At 34.0% G+C, this 17,837-nt stretch overlaps 1 protein-coding gene across 4 annotated transcripts in view; it reads right to left on the bottom strand.

The window, feature by feature from the left end:
- Window positions 1–976: 976 nt before the first annotated feature.
- Window positions 977–17,837, bottom strand: part of LOC132759765 (cytosolic phospholipase A2-like) — a 56,434-nt gene continuing 39,573 nt past the window's right edge. For all 4 annotated transcript variants that reach the window (XM_060751596.1, XM_060751595.1, XM_060751597.1 and 1 more), the window contains 12 exons: window positions 15,678–15,813; window positions 13,566–13,702; window positions 11,090–11,312; window positions 10,690–10,804; window positions 10,212–10,349; window positions 7,590–7,682; window positions 6,286–6,460; window positions 5,379–5,513; window positions 4,710–4,879; window positions 4,314–4,492; window positions 3,752–3,938; window positions 977–2,990 (listed from right to left, as the gene is read on the bottom strand). In XM_060751596.1, the coding sequence (XP_060607579.1) occupies window positions 2,308–2,990; window positions 3,752–3,938; window positions 4,314–4,492; window positions 4,710–4,879; window positions 5,379–5,513; window positions 6,286–6,460; window positions 7,590–7,682; window positions 10,212–10,349; window positions 10,690–10,804; window positions 11,090–11,312; window positions 13,566–13,702; window positions 15,678–15,813 (2,371 nt within the window). In that variant the 3' untranslated portion in view covers window positions 977–2,307. The remainder of the gene's footprint in view (window positions 2,991–3,751; window positions 3,939–4,313; window positions 4,493–4,709; window positions 4,880–5,378; window positions 5,514–6,285; window positions 6,461–7,589; window positions 7,683–10,211; window positions 10,350–10,689; window positions 10,805–11,089; window positions 11,313–13,565; window positions 13,703–15,677; window positions 15,814–17,837) is intronic.

Genomic DNA, 17,837 nt, shown 5'->3' with positions numbered 1-17,837 from the left:
GGGGGGGGGGGTTATAGTCGTTTAATAATACAGGGAGGATAACTCAAGCACATAATGGTGACTGATTTGGTACGCTTTTGCGCGTCTAGTTGGCGCTAGCGACAACACGACAAAGCGGCAAATTTATACATAAATTAGATTAATTTTACAAAGAAATGAAAAATATCTTTGGAGAAAAACTTGATCCTCGATTCAGCAGCTACCTGTCTTAAGCAGCCAACATGACTGCATCCCTTGGCTGACTGATTAAGACAGTTTTGACTGTATATATATTAGTGTTTTCTTTATGTCTCAGAAGTTTTAGATTTTCAGACACCCCTTTACTGACTGTTTGTTCTGTGGTGAACATATGTGAACTGTTTTGATCCTTGAAGATCGTTCAGTACATTATTGTTGTGTCTGTGGTATTTTCAGTTTTAACTATTTGGCATTTTCTAGTTGTGTGATTCCAATATTCCTTATTGAATAATGTTGAATCACCATAAGGATATACTGCCTGCTTTTTAACTATGTCTTTTGATGTCTTATCTGTGATATGCAGGCTTCATAATCTCTGATCCCCTTTCAAAATTCCATTTTGTTTAGTTCCGCCCATACTTTTCTCGTTATAAGGGCACACGCTTTCTATAACTTGGGGACCATACGCCGGTTTTCATAGAATGGCGCAGAAGTGTCACATTGAAGGTTCCATGATAACCGCGGTATAAAAGTTTACCATTTCATGTTTAAATGTTGAATTCTGCTTAAGCCGTTGCTAGGGGGCATGGACGGTAGTTTGCACTTGCTCAATCAAGCCGAGCCTGCAACATTTTAAATTTTGCCGTTTTGGGCTTTATTTAGGGATTCTTTTTTCCCTATTTGACTTACTTAGGTTACTTATTGAATCATCATTAAAGGTACAACTAAAATGGACACACTCATAAATAATGAGTTTCAAGTATATGTTGATTGATAAAAACGAATTGTAAAAAAATCATAAAGCATGGCTCATTTTTAATATTCAAAACAGTTTAATTTATTTTAACAATTCAATAAAACTGAATTTCAAACATAATAATCATTTACTCGGGTACACATGTATCTGTATTGCACAGCATATTACTTTTGTACACCTGACAATAATTTTTATTTTCCAAACACAATTCTTACTCACATTAAGCAAAGTAACCTATAACTTAATACCCTTAGCTGAAGAATTATTTTTATTCAGATACAACTCTGAATCGCATAGCAATATTCTCACTCACATAGTCATATTCTCACTCAAATATCCATATTCTCACTCATATAACCATATTCTCACTCACATAGTCATATTCTCAATCAAATATCCATATTCTCACTCACATAGCCATATTCTCACTCACATGGTCATATTCTCGATCATATAGCAACATTCTCACTCACATAGTCATATTCTCACTCACATAACCATATTCTCACTCACATAACCATATTCTCACTCACATAGTCATATTCTCACTCACATAGCAATATTCTCACTCAAATATCCATATTCTCACTCACATAACCATATCCTCACTCACATAACCATATTCTCACTCACATAGCCACATTCAAGATGCCCATTTATATAGCCATAGTCTCACTGCATGTTACTATTCACAAAACCAATTCTTACTTAAAATAGGTATTTTACCATTTCTTATGGTCATTTTCTTACTTTACATAGTTATATTCCCAGTCATGTTTCATATAGTCATTTACTCACTCACATAACCATATTCTTACCCAATATAGCATTTCTATACCACATAATTTTAGTCATATAATCATTTGATATAGCTCTCTGACTTCTTTCATATGAAACAAACGCTTTACATTAGACGCTCAGAAATGCCCTAGTTCACATTTACACATATTTAATGAAACACATTATACAACAGCCCCTATAAAATAAAGCATAATAAAAATCATTTAAAATGAAATGACAAATTTTGATCAGCCTTAAAAAGAGTCGCTGTATTTCCGATTACAAACAGTCAACAAAATGTACAGCAAGACCACTACCTCCTTGGTGGAAAGAACAACAAAGTTAGATAACTGTACGATGATGTCCATGAATAACAGTTACCACCCCTGGTATTTTTATTCACAGTCCAATTATACTATTATGGAATGATAAGGAAGTATAACACTGCGAGTGACGGACTCTTTTTACATAAGTTCACCCTCCTTGTATTCTGTGTAATCGTCGAGTAATTCAAAGTTCAATTACACATCTCTTAGATAAACTATGCACACTTGTAATGATATAAAGCATACATTTCAGCCCTAGGTCATCATTCATCTAGGGGATGGCGTCTGTGCTGCAGTATAGAATTGTGATTCATCATCATCGTCTATAGAGAAGCACCTGTTGTCTTGCCATTGTCGAGCTTTCTCCGGTTGTAATGGTTTTCTTCTTCCTGGAATCTCTCGCTTTTCCGTTTCACTTTCTATTTCTTGTTCTGTTGAAACTTCAGTAGCAACTGACAAAGCGCCGCTCCCAAATTGTTTCTGGTTCTTTCGACTAATAGCTTGTTGTCGCCGAAAACTTGGCTGCGCGTTTGATTCGTTTCTGTTTACTGTTCCATTTTTGGGTTCTTCGGTGAATGTAATGTTCTCCTCTTCGATGGATTTATCAATTCCTTTACGTGCATCACTGACACTATAACGTCCACTCCTGATTCTAGATAAGAATCGTGAAAGTCTCTTTTTGTTTTTCTGAGACACTCTTCTCAATAACGGGACCTCTTCCAGACTGCACAGACACCTCGGCGGCTCTGCGCGTTTCTTTTCAACCACTTGAGCAATTGCAGTTTTGATTTGTTCAACATTTAATAACGTATTAAACTCCGTTAACTTTGATAATCTCTCAAATGCAAGGTGTGAATATTTAAAGTTAAATGTAGAGTAAGGCGTGGTAGGATCATCAAATATGTCAAAGTCCGCAAACTCTTTTTCTTCTTTAGTTCGTCGTCGGACTCCTAAAAATAAAGAACATGTTATATCAGTTGTGTTGCTGTTACTGTATTCTATTTGGCTGGTTTTAAAGTCATGCCGACTTGATTAATAACAAACTATGGGTATTGTGCAACTTTTAGCCATGTTTTATGTTTTTTTTATTTTTTCTGTCGTTTACTTTTAAATTTTTAATGGATGTGATTTTTTCTGATATTTCGATCTCTTATTAAAACAACCTCATGTTAACATCTACATCACATAATATTTGAATGACTAGTCATGTTTTGAATAAGGATCTGCTAATATACATATATCTTGGTACAGCAAACAAATTGAGATTCTGGTCAGACTACACGGATGTCTAAACTAGATACTAGATATAAAGGCAAATAATCAGTTCCGATCTGTGCTAAATAGTTATCAAAACATTAAAAGTTGAAGAATTTACAACTTTATTAAATCTGTCGAATTATCAAAGTATGTTATCTATGTATTCCCAGGTTATTATTTCGTTTTAGTTAATAATATTCATAGCGCGTTTCATATTTTTGTAGGTCTATAGTACTTTGCATGTTGTTGTAAGCTTCTTTTTTTTTTTTTGGTTTTTTTTTTTGTTTTTTTTGTTATACTGTATGTTTTCACTATACTAAGTATATTGATAGTACATGTATGAAGATAATTGTAATCAACCACATACATGTGGATCTTATTTTGACAATTTACATTTTTTTAAAAAAGACTTGAGCAATTAACAACTTACGTAATAAGATTCACAATACATTACCTGGTTTTACAAACTTTCTGAATTCAATATTGACGAGACAAAAATGAAGGACAACGGGGCAGTGCGGGTCTGTTGGGTGTTTAAAAATGTACATTTCCTTTAAACCTTCTCTGTCAAACACTGATGTGTCAATAGGAGGAAACGATACTTTATGCTTCTTCGCCCAGTTGGCTGCCAGTAACAACTCCTGAAAAAATACGTAGGTTTTTTTAAATAAACTAAAGATGTAGATACATAGTAAACACAAATAAAAAAATCTTGAAGACGAGAAATGTCTTAAAATTAAAATAAACGCTTGGCTTAAGAAGAAAAAGAAGAAGACAAAGAAAAAAGGAGAAGACAAAAAGAAGAAGAAGAAAACAGAGTTGAAAATCATATCATTTGCTCTACTTTTCCACGTCTGGCTTGGATAAAGTCAAACAGAGAGCTCTAAATCAAAGTCGGAGGACGCCTTTGATGTAATTTAAAGCGGTATAAAACTTACACTCTTACATTATATAACTTCAAGATATGTATGAAAGTCTAAACGGTATATTTTGTGTGCAAGTCAATTATAAAATACCTTGAAAGGTGGTGTGGTATCGCTAGGTCTTGCACTGAAGTCGAACGACAAAATGATGTCGACCTCCCGTTGCGGCCGTAATACAACCGGGTATGGAGAATTAAAAGTGAGACCGGCATCTACCATGTATAAGTGCTTGACATTTGTCGGGTGCATCTCAAAGATACCGTCAAAATCATCTGGAAAAAGAAACCACAAAGAGTAATACATTTTCAGATAAGAATATATCAACATTATGCACATTTTGCAGGTATTCTCTCCCATTTTTGCTAGCAAAATTTTATGTGCAAATTATGTCATAATTTATTATTTTTCTCGAGCGAAATTTCATGTGTAGATCATGGGAGAAATCAGTTTTTTTCAAGCGATTATGACACAAACGAAATAAAAACTGACCACTGGTTCTACTGTTTGGATCCCCATCAACATCATCGAGGTCTGGCGCCGTTTTCTTCAGTGGCGTGAATGGAGACAGGGGGTAACTTTGTTGTAGAGACAATCCCCTCATGAAGTTGTGGATCACACCTGCACGCCCTGCACGCGTACTTAGGAGCTCGAACTTCTTACTGTAATGTAGAATATGATAAGGGTTAACAACAATATAGTATTAAATCGCTTCAAAGCATTTACTTATTGACTTAATGGAGTTACTCCAATGACACTTTTCGTTAAGTAAGTAAATAAAATGGTTTACAAAATAAAAGAAAATGAATCTTACTCATTTTTCAATCTGGACAAAACCATTATGTTTCGGGGAAAAAACAATATGTACTGACATGAGGGAACAGTGCCGACCATAATCAGTCGGCAGCACACATGCGCAGGTTGGAATTGGTTGATTCGCCAGTTGTTTATGGGTGAAGAAATTGAGAGTGAAACTAAAGATTAAAATTGAAACTTTCAAATGAAATTTATAAGAAAGCCATATATTTGCTTGTAAAAACATTTTCTTATTACTAAACTCAAATTATCATACTAAGGTACCACAAATTTACCGGTGGACATTCCACAAACAACCGGGACAATATTTTTATACTAAATAAGAAACAGATATATTCGACTTACTTTTCAAAAACGCCTTTTAAAAAATCTGACCAATATCCTTTTTGTTTAGTCCTTCGTGTTGACATCAAGCGTTTAGGAGCCCTGAAGTTGTTTGGTAATGTTTGAGACTTTCCATTCGATGCTAAACTTCTCTCACTAAAAATAATAAACATTAATAGAATAAATTTCAAATTTCTTGTTGTTTTTTTATGTATCGAATTCTGTTATATACACGTCTCAAAATCCAATTAGAGTTGCTTCCCTTTAACTATTCAAATTCTTTTAAACATAAATTATCAATGTTTGCCTGTTTTCTGATTTTTTACTTTTATTTTCGGCTGTCCTAGATAACTAACAAGGTATATAACCATTTTTTCCGCAAGTGACCGACTACTTTTCCCACTGTCTGAATCTGACAGCGGCGAGAGACAAATGACCATCCGACATAAATGTCCGAGATCAACTACCACAAAGAAATTGGACCAGCAACCCCTAGTTATCTAATCCGATCATCTCTCTATTAAGTTAAGGTGCTAGTGAGTATAGTCAAATTCGATTTTTTTAAAAATCGGAGGAAAGAATGGTTTGGCTATCAAGTCATTGGTTCCGAAGTATGGCATGCAATACATGTACATTCACAATTATATTCGGTCAACGTTAAATAACGGTTTCACAGAGTTTTGTGATGCAATATTGTCTTGAACTTTCATATTGCAGTTCAACATTTACACTGGTTTTACGCTATTTTGTTTTATTTGATATCGCTGTATGAATGTTGTATAAACACCCCTCCCCTTCCACCTCAGTTTTAAGTTTATATATATATATACTGCTGTTCTGCTGTTAAAAGCCATTTTGTAAACAATGGACAAACCAAATTTCAACAACAGTAGCAGCAACAATAATAACGAACAAGTTTTTGGCTTGCCTTAAAGATGGTGATGCTTTTGATTGCGGTATTTCACGGTTTGGGAGTGTATCTGCCTTGGACAGTTTAATCATACTAGGTCGGTTGTTCGGAGCTATTTCTTCTGCGTCATCAAATTCGCCCTCATCACTGCTATCACTACTCTCATCTTGTTCGTTTTCTTCAAGTTGTTTCTCTGAAAATAGTCCGTCAGAATGAACATTATTTCCAAGTCAAATCTAAAGGTTGTTAATTCTCTCTTTAGTTCGTGAAAACGCGACAATATTTATACGGAAATGGATATGGGTGATGGAGGGGGATATTACGATAACTCACCGTATTCCAAATACATTAAATACCGAACAAGTCGAATTTGCACGAACTGGTGATGGTTAGGATGTCTTTCTATATATACACGTAGAATTAACATATATTAGAAAAGGGACGAAGCTTTTGCCTCCCACATATACTTTTATCGCATGACATTAATCGTTTTCCGACAAAAATAACGATTATTTTAAGCACGTTAAATAAAGAAAGTATGTGAATTTACCATTTTCCAATATTTTCCGCTTTAAATAACATCTGATAAAAAGGACCTAACAATTACCGTTTCATAGAAAGTCATACATTAATCTCGCATCAGATATGGTATAATATTTGTCACGGATTCGTTATACGTAACCATTTCTTAGCTTTAATTTAAGTATATATTAGATGATACTGTAAGTCAGATCCTATATGTCCGCTTTCACATTTGGTTTTATTGAGTAATAAACACTGATAAAATATATAGATAAAACACAATTTTAAGTGAAACTATATTTTATTTTTATTGGTAACACTTACGATTAACTTAAAAATGAAATCTGTAAACCGGTAGATCTATTATTTTATATCTCTAAACTATGTGAAATATTACTTGTCAAGTTCTATAGCAAATAAGCCTTATTCATATTTCGAACCAACTGGAAAATATGTTTAATATAAAGTCGGACGAATCGTCACAAAAGTGGAGCGAGTCGTTTTTAAGTTATATATATATGGCGAATCGTCATTGGGACGAATCGTTATATGAGCCGCGTCACGACAAAACCAACATAATGCGATTGCGACCAGCATGGATCCAGAACAGCCTACGCTGACCAGGATCCATGTTGTTCGCTTACAAACCCTATAACAAGTAGAGAAAATGACAGCGAACAGCAAAGATCCTGGTCTGGATCCATGCTGGTCGCAAACCCATTATGTTGGCTTTGTCGTGACGCGGCTTATATTATCCGGTAAATATATGTTTATGGTAAGATTCGTGTCTTAGTACCTACCCATTTCAAGTCTTATCATTTCTACCGGATCCAACTTTCTGTTGTCTTCAAGCAATCTTTTGAACAATATACAGAATGCGCTCCCCCATATGCCTGCAATACAGTATGTAAAAATTATAAAAAATTGTAATCAGGATCTTTTAACTAGATCTATTTAAAAGACCTTGTTGTTATGTACAGTAGGAACGTATTGTTTTAAATCATGATAAACTAAATCTTACAACGAACGACAATTATTAAGTTGACACGAACGACAAGTCTTAAGTTGACAGCTTACAACGAACGACAAGTCTAAAGTTGACACGAACGACAACTCTTAAGTCGACACGAACTACAACTCTTAAATTGACACGAACGACAACTCTTAAGTCGACACGAACGACAACTCTTAAGTCGACACGAACTACAACTCTTAAATTGACACGAACGACAACTCTTAAGTTGGCACGATCGACAACTCTTAAGTCGACACGAACTACAACTCTTAAATTGACACGAACGACAACTCTTAAGTCGACACGAACGACAACTCTTAAATTGACACGAACGACACCTTTAAAGTTGACATGAACGACAACTCTTTAGTTGACACGAACTCTTTTAGACTTTTAGACACGGACAACAACTCTGTCAGAAACTTTACGCCAAAGATTATAAAAACGAAAAGTTATAGATTAATATCATGCTACCACGCTTCCTGTTCTTTTGCAAAATTGCCCATGAAATATTTGTTGTTAATAATTAAATTAATTATTTGTGCAGCAGATGGTACATTGACTTGCCAGTTAAAGTTCGCATGATATCCGGTGCTAACCCACGACTTTGCGTCACCGTTTAGTCATAACCGACCTTATTGAGAATAAATATTACTTGTGTGGACCCGGCTCGTTTCAATTTTAAATTGACTAGGTTTCTAAGAATTGTAGATATTAAATTTAAAAAATTTGGTAAAGATATAGTATGTTAGAATTTATATGATGCGTTTACCGAAATGGTAAACCAAAGAAATAAATCACGCCCAGACTGTAATGTACTTTTGGTTAAATGTTACATAACTTGCATGAAAAGAAGCAAGGTCACTTAAAAATTGCAGGAAATGAAATACTTGTATGTATTCAAAACCAAATGTTTACATGTATTAGAGGAAATGTTACAGACATTAGAGGAAATGTAACGGACATTACTAATTATTTGTACATTTCTGGACAAACATTGGAACAAATGTTACAGACATGGAAAGAAATGTTACCGACATTGGAGGAAATATAACATATCTTGTAGAAAATGTAACAAACAATATGGGAAATGTATCACATAAACATGTAAGAGGAAGTGTGACATAAAATGGTGGAAAAACAACATACCATGCAAGAGATGTAACATATACATTAGAGAAAATGTAAGAGACATTAGAGAAAATGTAAGAGACATTAGAGGAAATGTAAGAGACATTAGAGGAAATGTAAGAGACATTAGAGGAAATGAAAGAGACATTAGAGGAAATGTAAGAGACATTAGAGGAAATGTAAGAGATATTAGAGGAAATGTAAGAGACATTAGAGGAAATGTAAGAGACATTAGAGGAAATGTAAGAGACATTAGAGGAAATGTAAGAGACATTAGAGAAATGTAAGAGGCATTAGAGGAAATGTACGAGACATTAGAGGAAATGTAAGAGGCATTAGAGGAAATGTAAGAGACATTAGAGGAAATGTAAGAGACATTAGAGGAAATGTAAGAGACATTAGAGGAAATGTAAGAGACATTAGAGGAAATGTAAGAGACATTAGAGAAAATGTAAGAGACATTAGAGGAAATGTAAGAGACATTAGAGGAAATGTAAGAGACATTAGAGGAAATGTAAGAGACATTAGAGGAAATGTAAGAGACATTAGAGGAAATGTAAGAGACATTAGAGGAAATGTAAGAGACATTAGAGGAAATGTAAGAGACATTAGAGGAAATGTAAGAGGCATTAGAGGAAATGTAAGAGACATTAGAGGAAATGTAAGAGAGGCATTAGAGGAAATGTAAGAGACATTAGAGGAAATGTAAGAGGCATTAGAGGAAATGTAAGAGAGACATTAGAGGAAATGTAAGAGACATTAGAGGAAATGTAAGAGACATTAGAGGAAATGTAAGAGACATTAGAGGAAATGTAAGAGACATTAGAGGAAATGTAAGAGACATTAGAGAAAATGTAAGAGACATTAGAGGAAATGTAAGAGGCATTAGAGGAAATGTAAGAGTCATTAGAGGAAATGTAACACGCAGGAAATGTAACATACATTGGAGAATATGTAACATACATTCAATGATATGTAACATGCATTTGAGGAAAGAAAACATATATGGAGGATTATTATGTTACATACTTCAAAGGTACTGTAACATATATATAAGAAATGTAACATATTAGGGCGGAAATGCTAAAAATTGGAGAAAATGTACAGTTTTTTTTATAGGAAGTCTTTAAAAATGAAACGTTTTTGGGGGAACATGAAGCGTAAATGAGTAAATGAAAAACATCTTGGAGGAAAAGTTTCATATCTTGGAAACATGTTACATATATCTGGAATAAAAAAGTGTTGAAAAACATATCAGACAGTTGATGTAACGTACCTTGTAGGAAATGTAACGGAGGTTCTTCATATTCTTTACACAACTTTCCCATGAAAAATTTACCTCCGAATAATTTTGTCGACATGAATGTTCCATATTTTGCCAAGCCAATCTCATACGGTGAAAATTCGACCCATTCTATAAATCATCAAGAAAAACATCTTTACATCCACAATTAAGATACATATGGTTTACATCCACAATTAAGATACATATGGTTTACATCCACAACGCAGATGCACTGGTTTTGTGTTCTGCTTTGAAGACATTGTCAGAAGGGAATTCAATTATGGGGGTAAATCTAACAAACGGTACAGCAGGTATCCTAACGTTGGTTCAGTCCCGGCCTTAAACAAAAAGGCAAATGCACACTTTTTTGATAATGCTGACATGTCTAGATTTTTGTTAATATTTTGACAATTGGTGTCTTGTATATGTGTATTAAAATAACGTTAGAGAATTGAAAAATAGGCCAAACCTTGAAAACTCCTGGCTGAACGGTCTTTTTTGACGTGAACACACGTGAGAAGAGGCATTGGTATTCCTCCATCAGCCAGTTTTGCCTGTTGGTCAGACAATTTACAGTCCAGTCTCTGTAAAATAAAAGACAAATTTGTTGACCAATAGATGAAAATTACTGATTAAAATGATAGCAACATTTTATTTATGATAGTAATATGCTGTGGAAGCTTTATTGGCTAGAAACATAACGACTGTCTTTAAATGTTTCTAAAAATACATTTAACTTTTCAAACGAGTCGATACGCCAATTTAAGGCTTAAAATGCTTGACAAAAAGATTTATTCAATTTCCAAGTGACATGAAATATACTACAAAGAGACGACCAAAATCATTTGAACAAAAGAAAGAAAATTTACCCCCTTCAGTAGAGTTTCGCCAACCATATGTCCAAAGAAATCAGTGAAACTAACAGGCTGACCCATCTGTCTTTTCTTCATAATTTTGTCCAAATATCTGTACACACCTTGTGGTGAAAGCAACCAGAGCAGGCTCGAGTCTATATTGTTCTTTAACTCATCTTGCATGGCCCCTGGTGCCATCTGTGGCCAACTTGGGTGAGAATATAACGTGGATATATACCTGAAATAAAATAAACAATATTTGGCATTATATAAAGCTTTTAAATAGTATTATTTTTACTCTGTATTTCAAACTTTCTATGGCATCATATATAAATAATGGTGCTGAGTTTTATACGAACTGTGTCGCAGTGTTTAATTCGAACTGTGGCGCGGTGTTTTATTCGAACTGTGGCGCGGTGTTTTATTCGAACTGTGGCGCGGTGTTTTATTCGAACTGTGGTGCGGTGTATTATTCGAACAAAAGCGCCGTTTTATATTCAAGGAGTGGTGCGGTGTTTAATTCGGACTGTCGTGCGGTGTTTTACTCGAACTGTGGTGGGGTGTTTTATTCGGACAGTCGTGCGGTGTTTTATTCGAACAGTGGTGCGGTGTTTTATTCGAACTGCGGTGCGGTGTTTTATTCGAAAAGTAGCGCGGTGTTTAATTCGGACAGTAGCGCGGTGTTTAATTCGGACTGTCGTGCGGTGTTTTACTCGAACTGTGGTGGGGTGTTTTATTCGGACAGTCGTGCGGTGTTTTATTCGAACAGTGGTGCGGTGTTTTATTCGAACTGTGGTGCGGTGTTTTATTCGAAAAGTAGCGCGGTGTTTTATTCGGACAGTAGCGCGGTGTTTTTTTCGAACAGTGGTGCGGTGTTTTATTCGAACTATGGCGCGGTGTTTTATTCGAACTGTGGTGCGGTGTTTTATCCGAACAGTAGCGCGGTGTTTTATCCGAACAGTAGCGCGGTGTTTTATTCAGAGAGTAGCGCGGTGTTTTATTCGAACAGTGGTGCGGTGTTATATTCGAACCGTGTGCGGTGCTTTATACAAATGAATTGATACAGACAGGAACAGCAGAAATAAATACAGGGAAGCTATCATCTTCTTATCAATTGAAACAGGATCGGATGAAGTTCTCAAATGCAATCAAATGTAATTATTTATAGACCGTATTAGGTAAAACATGGAGTTTATATGAAGTGTTTATGATTTCCAGACGTTTAATTTGCAACATAAACAGTTTTCAAATTAATTGTATTTTCTTCCTGAATAAACCACGTCTAAGATACTATATAACGAAAAAAGAACAATAACAAAACAAAACATTTGACAAAAAGCAATAAAATTAATGTTAATTCCGTGTCTATGTTACCTAGACGTAAAAAAGCAAGACAAATTGTTGTGAACATGATTGCAGAGTTTTTAATTAACCACAAACAACTTTAATATAGAAACACTTCAGAATATTTGTCTCGATGGAAGACAAAATTACGGTCTAGGGTCTGAATTTAATCTCAGTGAAAGTTTATGTTTGCTTATCAAAGATACTTATACCGTAATCGTATATATAACCACATATATATTTCATTTCATTTATTTTAAGTTAAGGTTTTCTTCCAGACGTAAAAGGTGAAATAATTTTGTTAATATTCTTATAATAAATAAGGCAGTGATCTTATTTTGAACTTTGCTATATATGTATCATAGAGTTGAACCACAACTGTGTTCAAATGGCACATATACCCTAGTAACCTTTGCTATAAAAAGAACACATCTAAGTTTACCGAATGCAAATAGTGTTGCAGTCTGATCAAATGTGATTTTAGAAGGGTTATCTATAGTTATTACATTTTAAATAAGTAAATGCCAAAAACTCTTGTGGAGCTGGTCCGAAAAAAGTATGTGTAAGTTTCGACGATGTTTCTATATTATTAACTTTATGAGATATACAAAACTATTGTATAAAATGCTTTTATTTTTAATTAGTCAAAAGCCAAATGCACATCATCTAATCTAGATGAAAACATTTGCTTATATATAGACATGTTGTGGTTTACATAAGGAGAAAGCGCAAGGAATGTCTCAATTATGACTAAGTCAAGGGTCATCAATATGGTTCCGGTTAAGTACATATACTTGATTAAACCCATTATCAGAGCATCTGAATAATTACATACTAATACGGTTGGTTTAATTTCCTTTCTATCATTTACTGGAGACTCTTGCTGTAAAATTTTCCGAGACATAAGTACGGACGGACGCCCTTATGATGTGACATATGTTCGCGTATTTCTTTCGATGAAAAAAGCCCAATAAGGTCATTTAAGTACCCAACATGTAAACTGAATGAATCAAATTTATCTTTACTCGTTGTTCCCTGTACCAAAAAAAGAGCCAAATACATGTATCCTGTCATTCGTCAGAAAGGGTGGACAAAGGACACATCAAGTTGGGGGGACTGGGAACGACTAGAATATTTGATAACTCACCAGGAAGATCCGGAGAGTCCACATAGGTAGGTTGTACATTGTAGTATACCAGAATCATGAAGAGCTTTGACCACGCCACTGAGGCCAACCATTGCTCGAAACCCACCACCTGAACCAATCACAGCTATCGTTGGTGCCTGGAGACGTAAAATAAATATAAAATAATTTAAATGAAAATATATACATATATAACATTTTTATTTGTAGCAAATATCTGATATAGATACATAGTTAATAAAAATATATATAAAAGCAAATGATTTATAAACTGTCGATTCTGTTAATGTTTTACCTAAAAGTGTGTGTGTTATACGGCAAGGAAAAAGTAAGAAAGTATATCTTGTTTTGGGGAGGCAAGGAATTGCCATTGTGTCCTCTTGCATGGAACTAATATAATAATCAAAATCCATGCGCGCAACAATATAGTTTGGTGCCATTTAAAGTAATCCAGGGCAAAAAATTATACACATCAATCATTGTTAGAAAAATATTAGTTTTTGTTTACGAAAATATTTCATTTTCATTTCGTGACTTATGGAATGCCTTTTTTTGTGGCACATGGCAGGAGCTGTTATTATTAACAGTTGTGTTTATTAGTTTTATTTTGATTCTTAAAAGTCAAGGAAACAAATATGTTGTTATAATTGTATTTTATAACTTTATTTGAAAAGCATTAGCATTGTGATATTTATATCTATGAAATGGCTTCTACTAAAAGCCGGACTCCGAATATTTCTGTGGTCTACATTGATGTCTATTCTGGAATGTACTGGTATTTTCATTTTTTGTTATTAATCTTAGATTTAGATTTTATGGTCTTCTCTGTTTATTCATTTTTTGTCTGTAATGCATTGTTTATTGGTTTGTTATGTATACTGCTATGTCGGTCAGGTTTAGATTGAAGTGAAATGGATTATTAAACACACATTATACATATATCTCTTGCACTTCACTTTCCTGTTTTTGAACAAGTTGTGTGTAAAAATTTAATGAAGTCAAGATCTTGACCAAGAGCCTTGGTAAATATATCATATAATGATTCTTAAAAATAATGATAGCTGAGTATTTCTGCAGTTGCAACATCTTTGATCGCTAGTTCAAAGGGTCAAGGTCACAGGGGTAAAATATAGCTAAGATCTGTTAACTAGAACAGTTTTGGCTAGCTCAAATAGGGTTCCGTTCACGAGGCTGCAGTAAATTCTAGCTCACAGAACATACATTCTCCGTAAAAGACATTTGTTCGACAACTTAGAAACAAATACATGTGCATGTATACGATAAAGTATCACATGAAGTACCATCTTCAACAAAATGTCCGTGATTGTAGGTGAATAAAAATCATTTGATATAAAAGCGTGTCGTTGTGTCTCCCACATTGTGATATGAATTATTTGTTCGACCAAAATTACAATAATTTTAATTTATTTATTAGAAGAAAAACAACAACAACACCTGGGTCCATTGTATTGGCAGGTGTATCATATTCTAATTAAATAACCACAAATAACCAGGTGATGATCACGGTATATGCGTAAATTCTTTTGTTTATTCCGTCTTCTAATGTCAAGGGTGTCGTTTTTATTTCTTATATTTAAGAAGGTTAAATACACGAGGGCACGCGCACGCATACTCGTACATAATTATACAAACTCGGCATTTGTTTTCTTATTCCATATTAATGATTGATAAGTGTGTCGTCAACAAAATTATTAAAAATGAAAGCAATCATTAGAACGAACACTTACGTTGAGTCTGAAGTTCAATATCTCCATTAAATAACAATCAATAGTAAAGTTTGTTGTTGTTGTTTTTTTGTATGTAGTTCAAAGTGCCTTTAGTACTGGTTTTTCTTAACCCACTTCGCGCTTTTAACTAACTGATACAAGTTTGAGCACATGTACTTGAAAAATGTTTATTTGGAGCCAAACAAAATCTTTGTTCCACTACCGACAAAATTTCCAATCATGTTTCACTGTTCTATCAACTTCTGTTTCACTTATACAGATTTCTACTTGTATAATACTCAATGGCAAATCAATAAAATGAAAACATATTTAAAGTTACATAAATACATAGTGATTATGGAAGAGAATATCCGTTAAAATGTCTTACGTCGTCAACATTTTTCGGGGCTTTCTCCTCACCAAGAAGACGTTGCATGCCTTCCATAACTTTTTCTTTTCGCTTCAAAAGGTATTCTTTCTCCTGGTCACATAAACACAAGCTGTAACGTAACGTGGGGTCCTTGCTGAAAGTTAACAGATTTTACAGTGAACTAGAGTGCATTTATTGTGAATATACATGTATATACGAATATGTGTCCCAAAACACAAAAACATAAGTAGTCTAACAATAAAGGATTTTTTTTCTCCAAAGACTATAATCTTCATGCTAAGTTTCAGTAAAACGGTTTTCATCCTACATATATTTACTCTTAATTAAATGTATGTATTATAAAGATTTATAGAGTCTTATATAATGTAACAACAAAGTAGGAAATGCGATATAAGACATATATAATATTAAATAATGAGGGTAAATGCAATAGAAGACATAAGTTTTGATAGATGGGAAACGTCAAATATATGACCAAAAATGGTTAACTGATGAAAGAAATGACATAAAGAACTTAAATATCATATTAAAAACACTTAAATTATGCTAAATTTAAGGGGAAAGTGCAATATAACAATATTAATCATGGTATATTAATGGGGAAAATGCAATTTACCACTTTTTAAAAACATGCTAATTTAAAAGAGAAAGTGCCATATAACACTTTATTCATGCTATATTAATGGGGAAAATGCAATATAACACTTAAATTTTACTTAATTAATGGGGAATACAATCTAACTATTAAATCATGCTTAATTCTTTGGGGAAAATGCAACATATCACTTAAATCATGCTATATTATATGTAATTGGGGGCAATGCAATACATGTATAATAAATGAATATCAACAAAGTAAAACATGCATTATAGTTCAATTGATGGGACAAACAAATATTCTGACACGTGACTGAAGAAGTTTATGCTGTTACACACAAATAATTCATTTGAGTTTAAGTACAATTGAAAAAAGAGTATCGACTTTAAGCCGTTTATAAATATATTCAAGACTCGGGCTTAAATGAGAAACGAATTTCATAAGATTCTGAAAAAACTTAACATTCTTTCAAGTTAACTGAAATTTTATTCAAAATCGTCGTCTTCTTTATGCACATGCACATTCACATTTTGCTGTTCAAACTTAAAATCACCGTATAAAATATTTCATTATGCAAATAACATGTAACTTCACACAAAACCTTTGCTGTATAATTTAATTTTTCTTTTCATAAATATCTTTACTCACAGCTGTTCGTCTGTTGTTCGTGTATTAGTATTTTACATGACAAGAACGATCAGTGATCTGATGCAGTTGTATTGAAGGGTGATTGACCGGCTGTTCGTTAAATGTCGCGGCTACTTTAAAGCATGAAGTAGCTGCTATGAAGCAGAAGACACAAAACAATTGGCCGGCCAAAACGTTCTTGCACTTGTAGTTTTTGAGAAGTAGTCCGGACCAATTTTATACCGGACAGACAGAGAGATGGACGGACAGATAGACAAACAGACGACAAAGAAGTGGTCCTTATAACCCGTGATACTTTCTAGCATGTATCAGCTTCTGTGTAGCAGGCAACACAAAAGTCATGAAAAGGCCAAAATGCTTTTTTAATTCAAGGGCATAACATAACATCTGTCAGAGTCATAAAATTGGAAAATGCCGACGATTTGCACCGGAAAAACTTGGCACTGATCATTTCTGTAAAGTGTGGATGAAAGGACGCCATAAGTTCTTGGAGTTGTCAGGACAAGTTTTGTGATGGACGGAAGGACAGACGGACAGACGACGAGGAAGTGATCACTATATATATCGCCGCTACTTTGTAGCAGCGACACACAAATGGTATAGCTGCATGCATGCAATTTACAGGTTTAAGCATTTTACATGCATACTTCATATTCGTACATGTACATAAACTTTGAATGTCATAGAGCTTTTCAAAGCCATGCATATGTTGAGCCTCAATTATCATCAGAACAACAAATCTGTGTTTAAGGCAACACGCGTGTGAATTGTTTAATGTTAAATATACATCATATATTTTAATTAATTATACACTGCAATTATTAACGTGTCCTTTGTCTACATTACGTGATATACCTCCTGAGATAAATATATGATTTAAAATGTTGCTTTATTATGTAAATAGAATCTCA

The sequence above is a fragment of the Ruditapes philippinarum genome, unplaced genomic scaffold (assembly GCF_026571515.1).
Source record: "Ruditapes philippinarum isolate M1 unplaced genomic scaffold, ASM2657151v2 ctg38_1_1_1_1, whole genome shotgun sequence".
NCBI classification, from domain to species: domain Eukaryota; kingdom Metazoa; phylum Mollusca; class Bivalvia; order Venerida; family Veneridae; genus Ruditapes; species Ruditapes philippinarum.
This window is presented reverse-complemented; position numbering and strand designations above follow the sequence as displayed.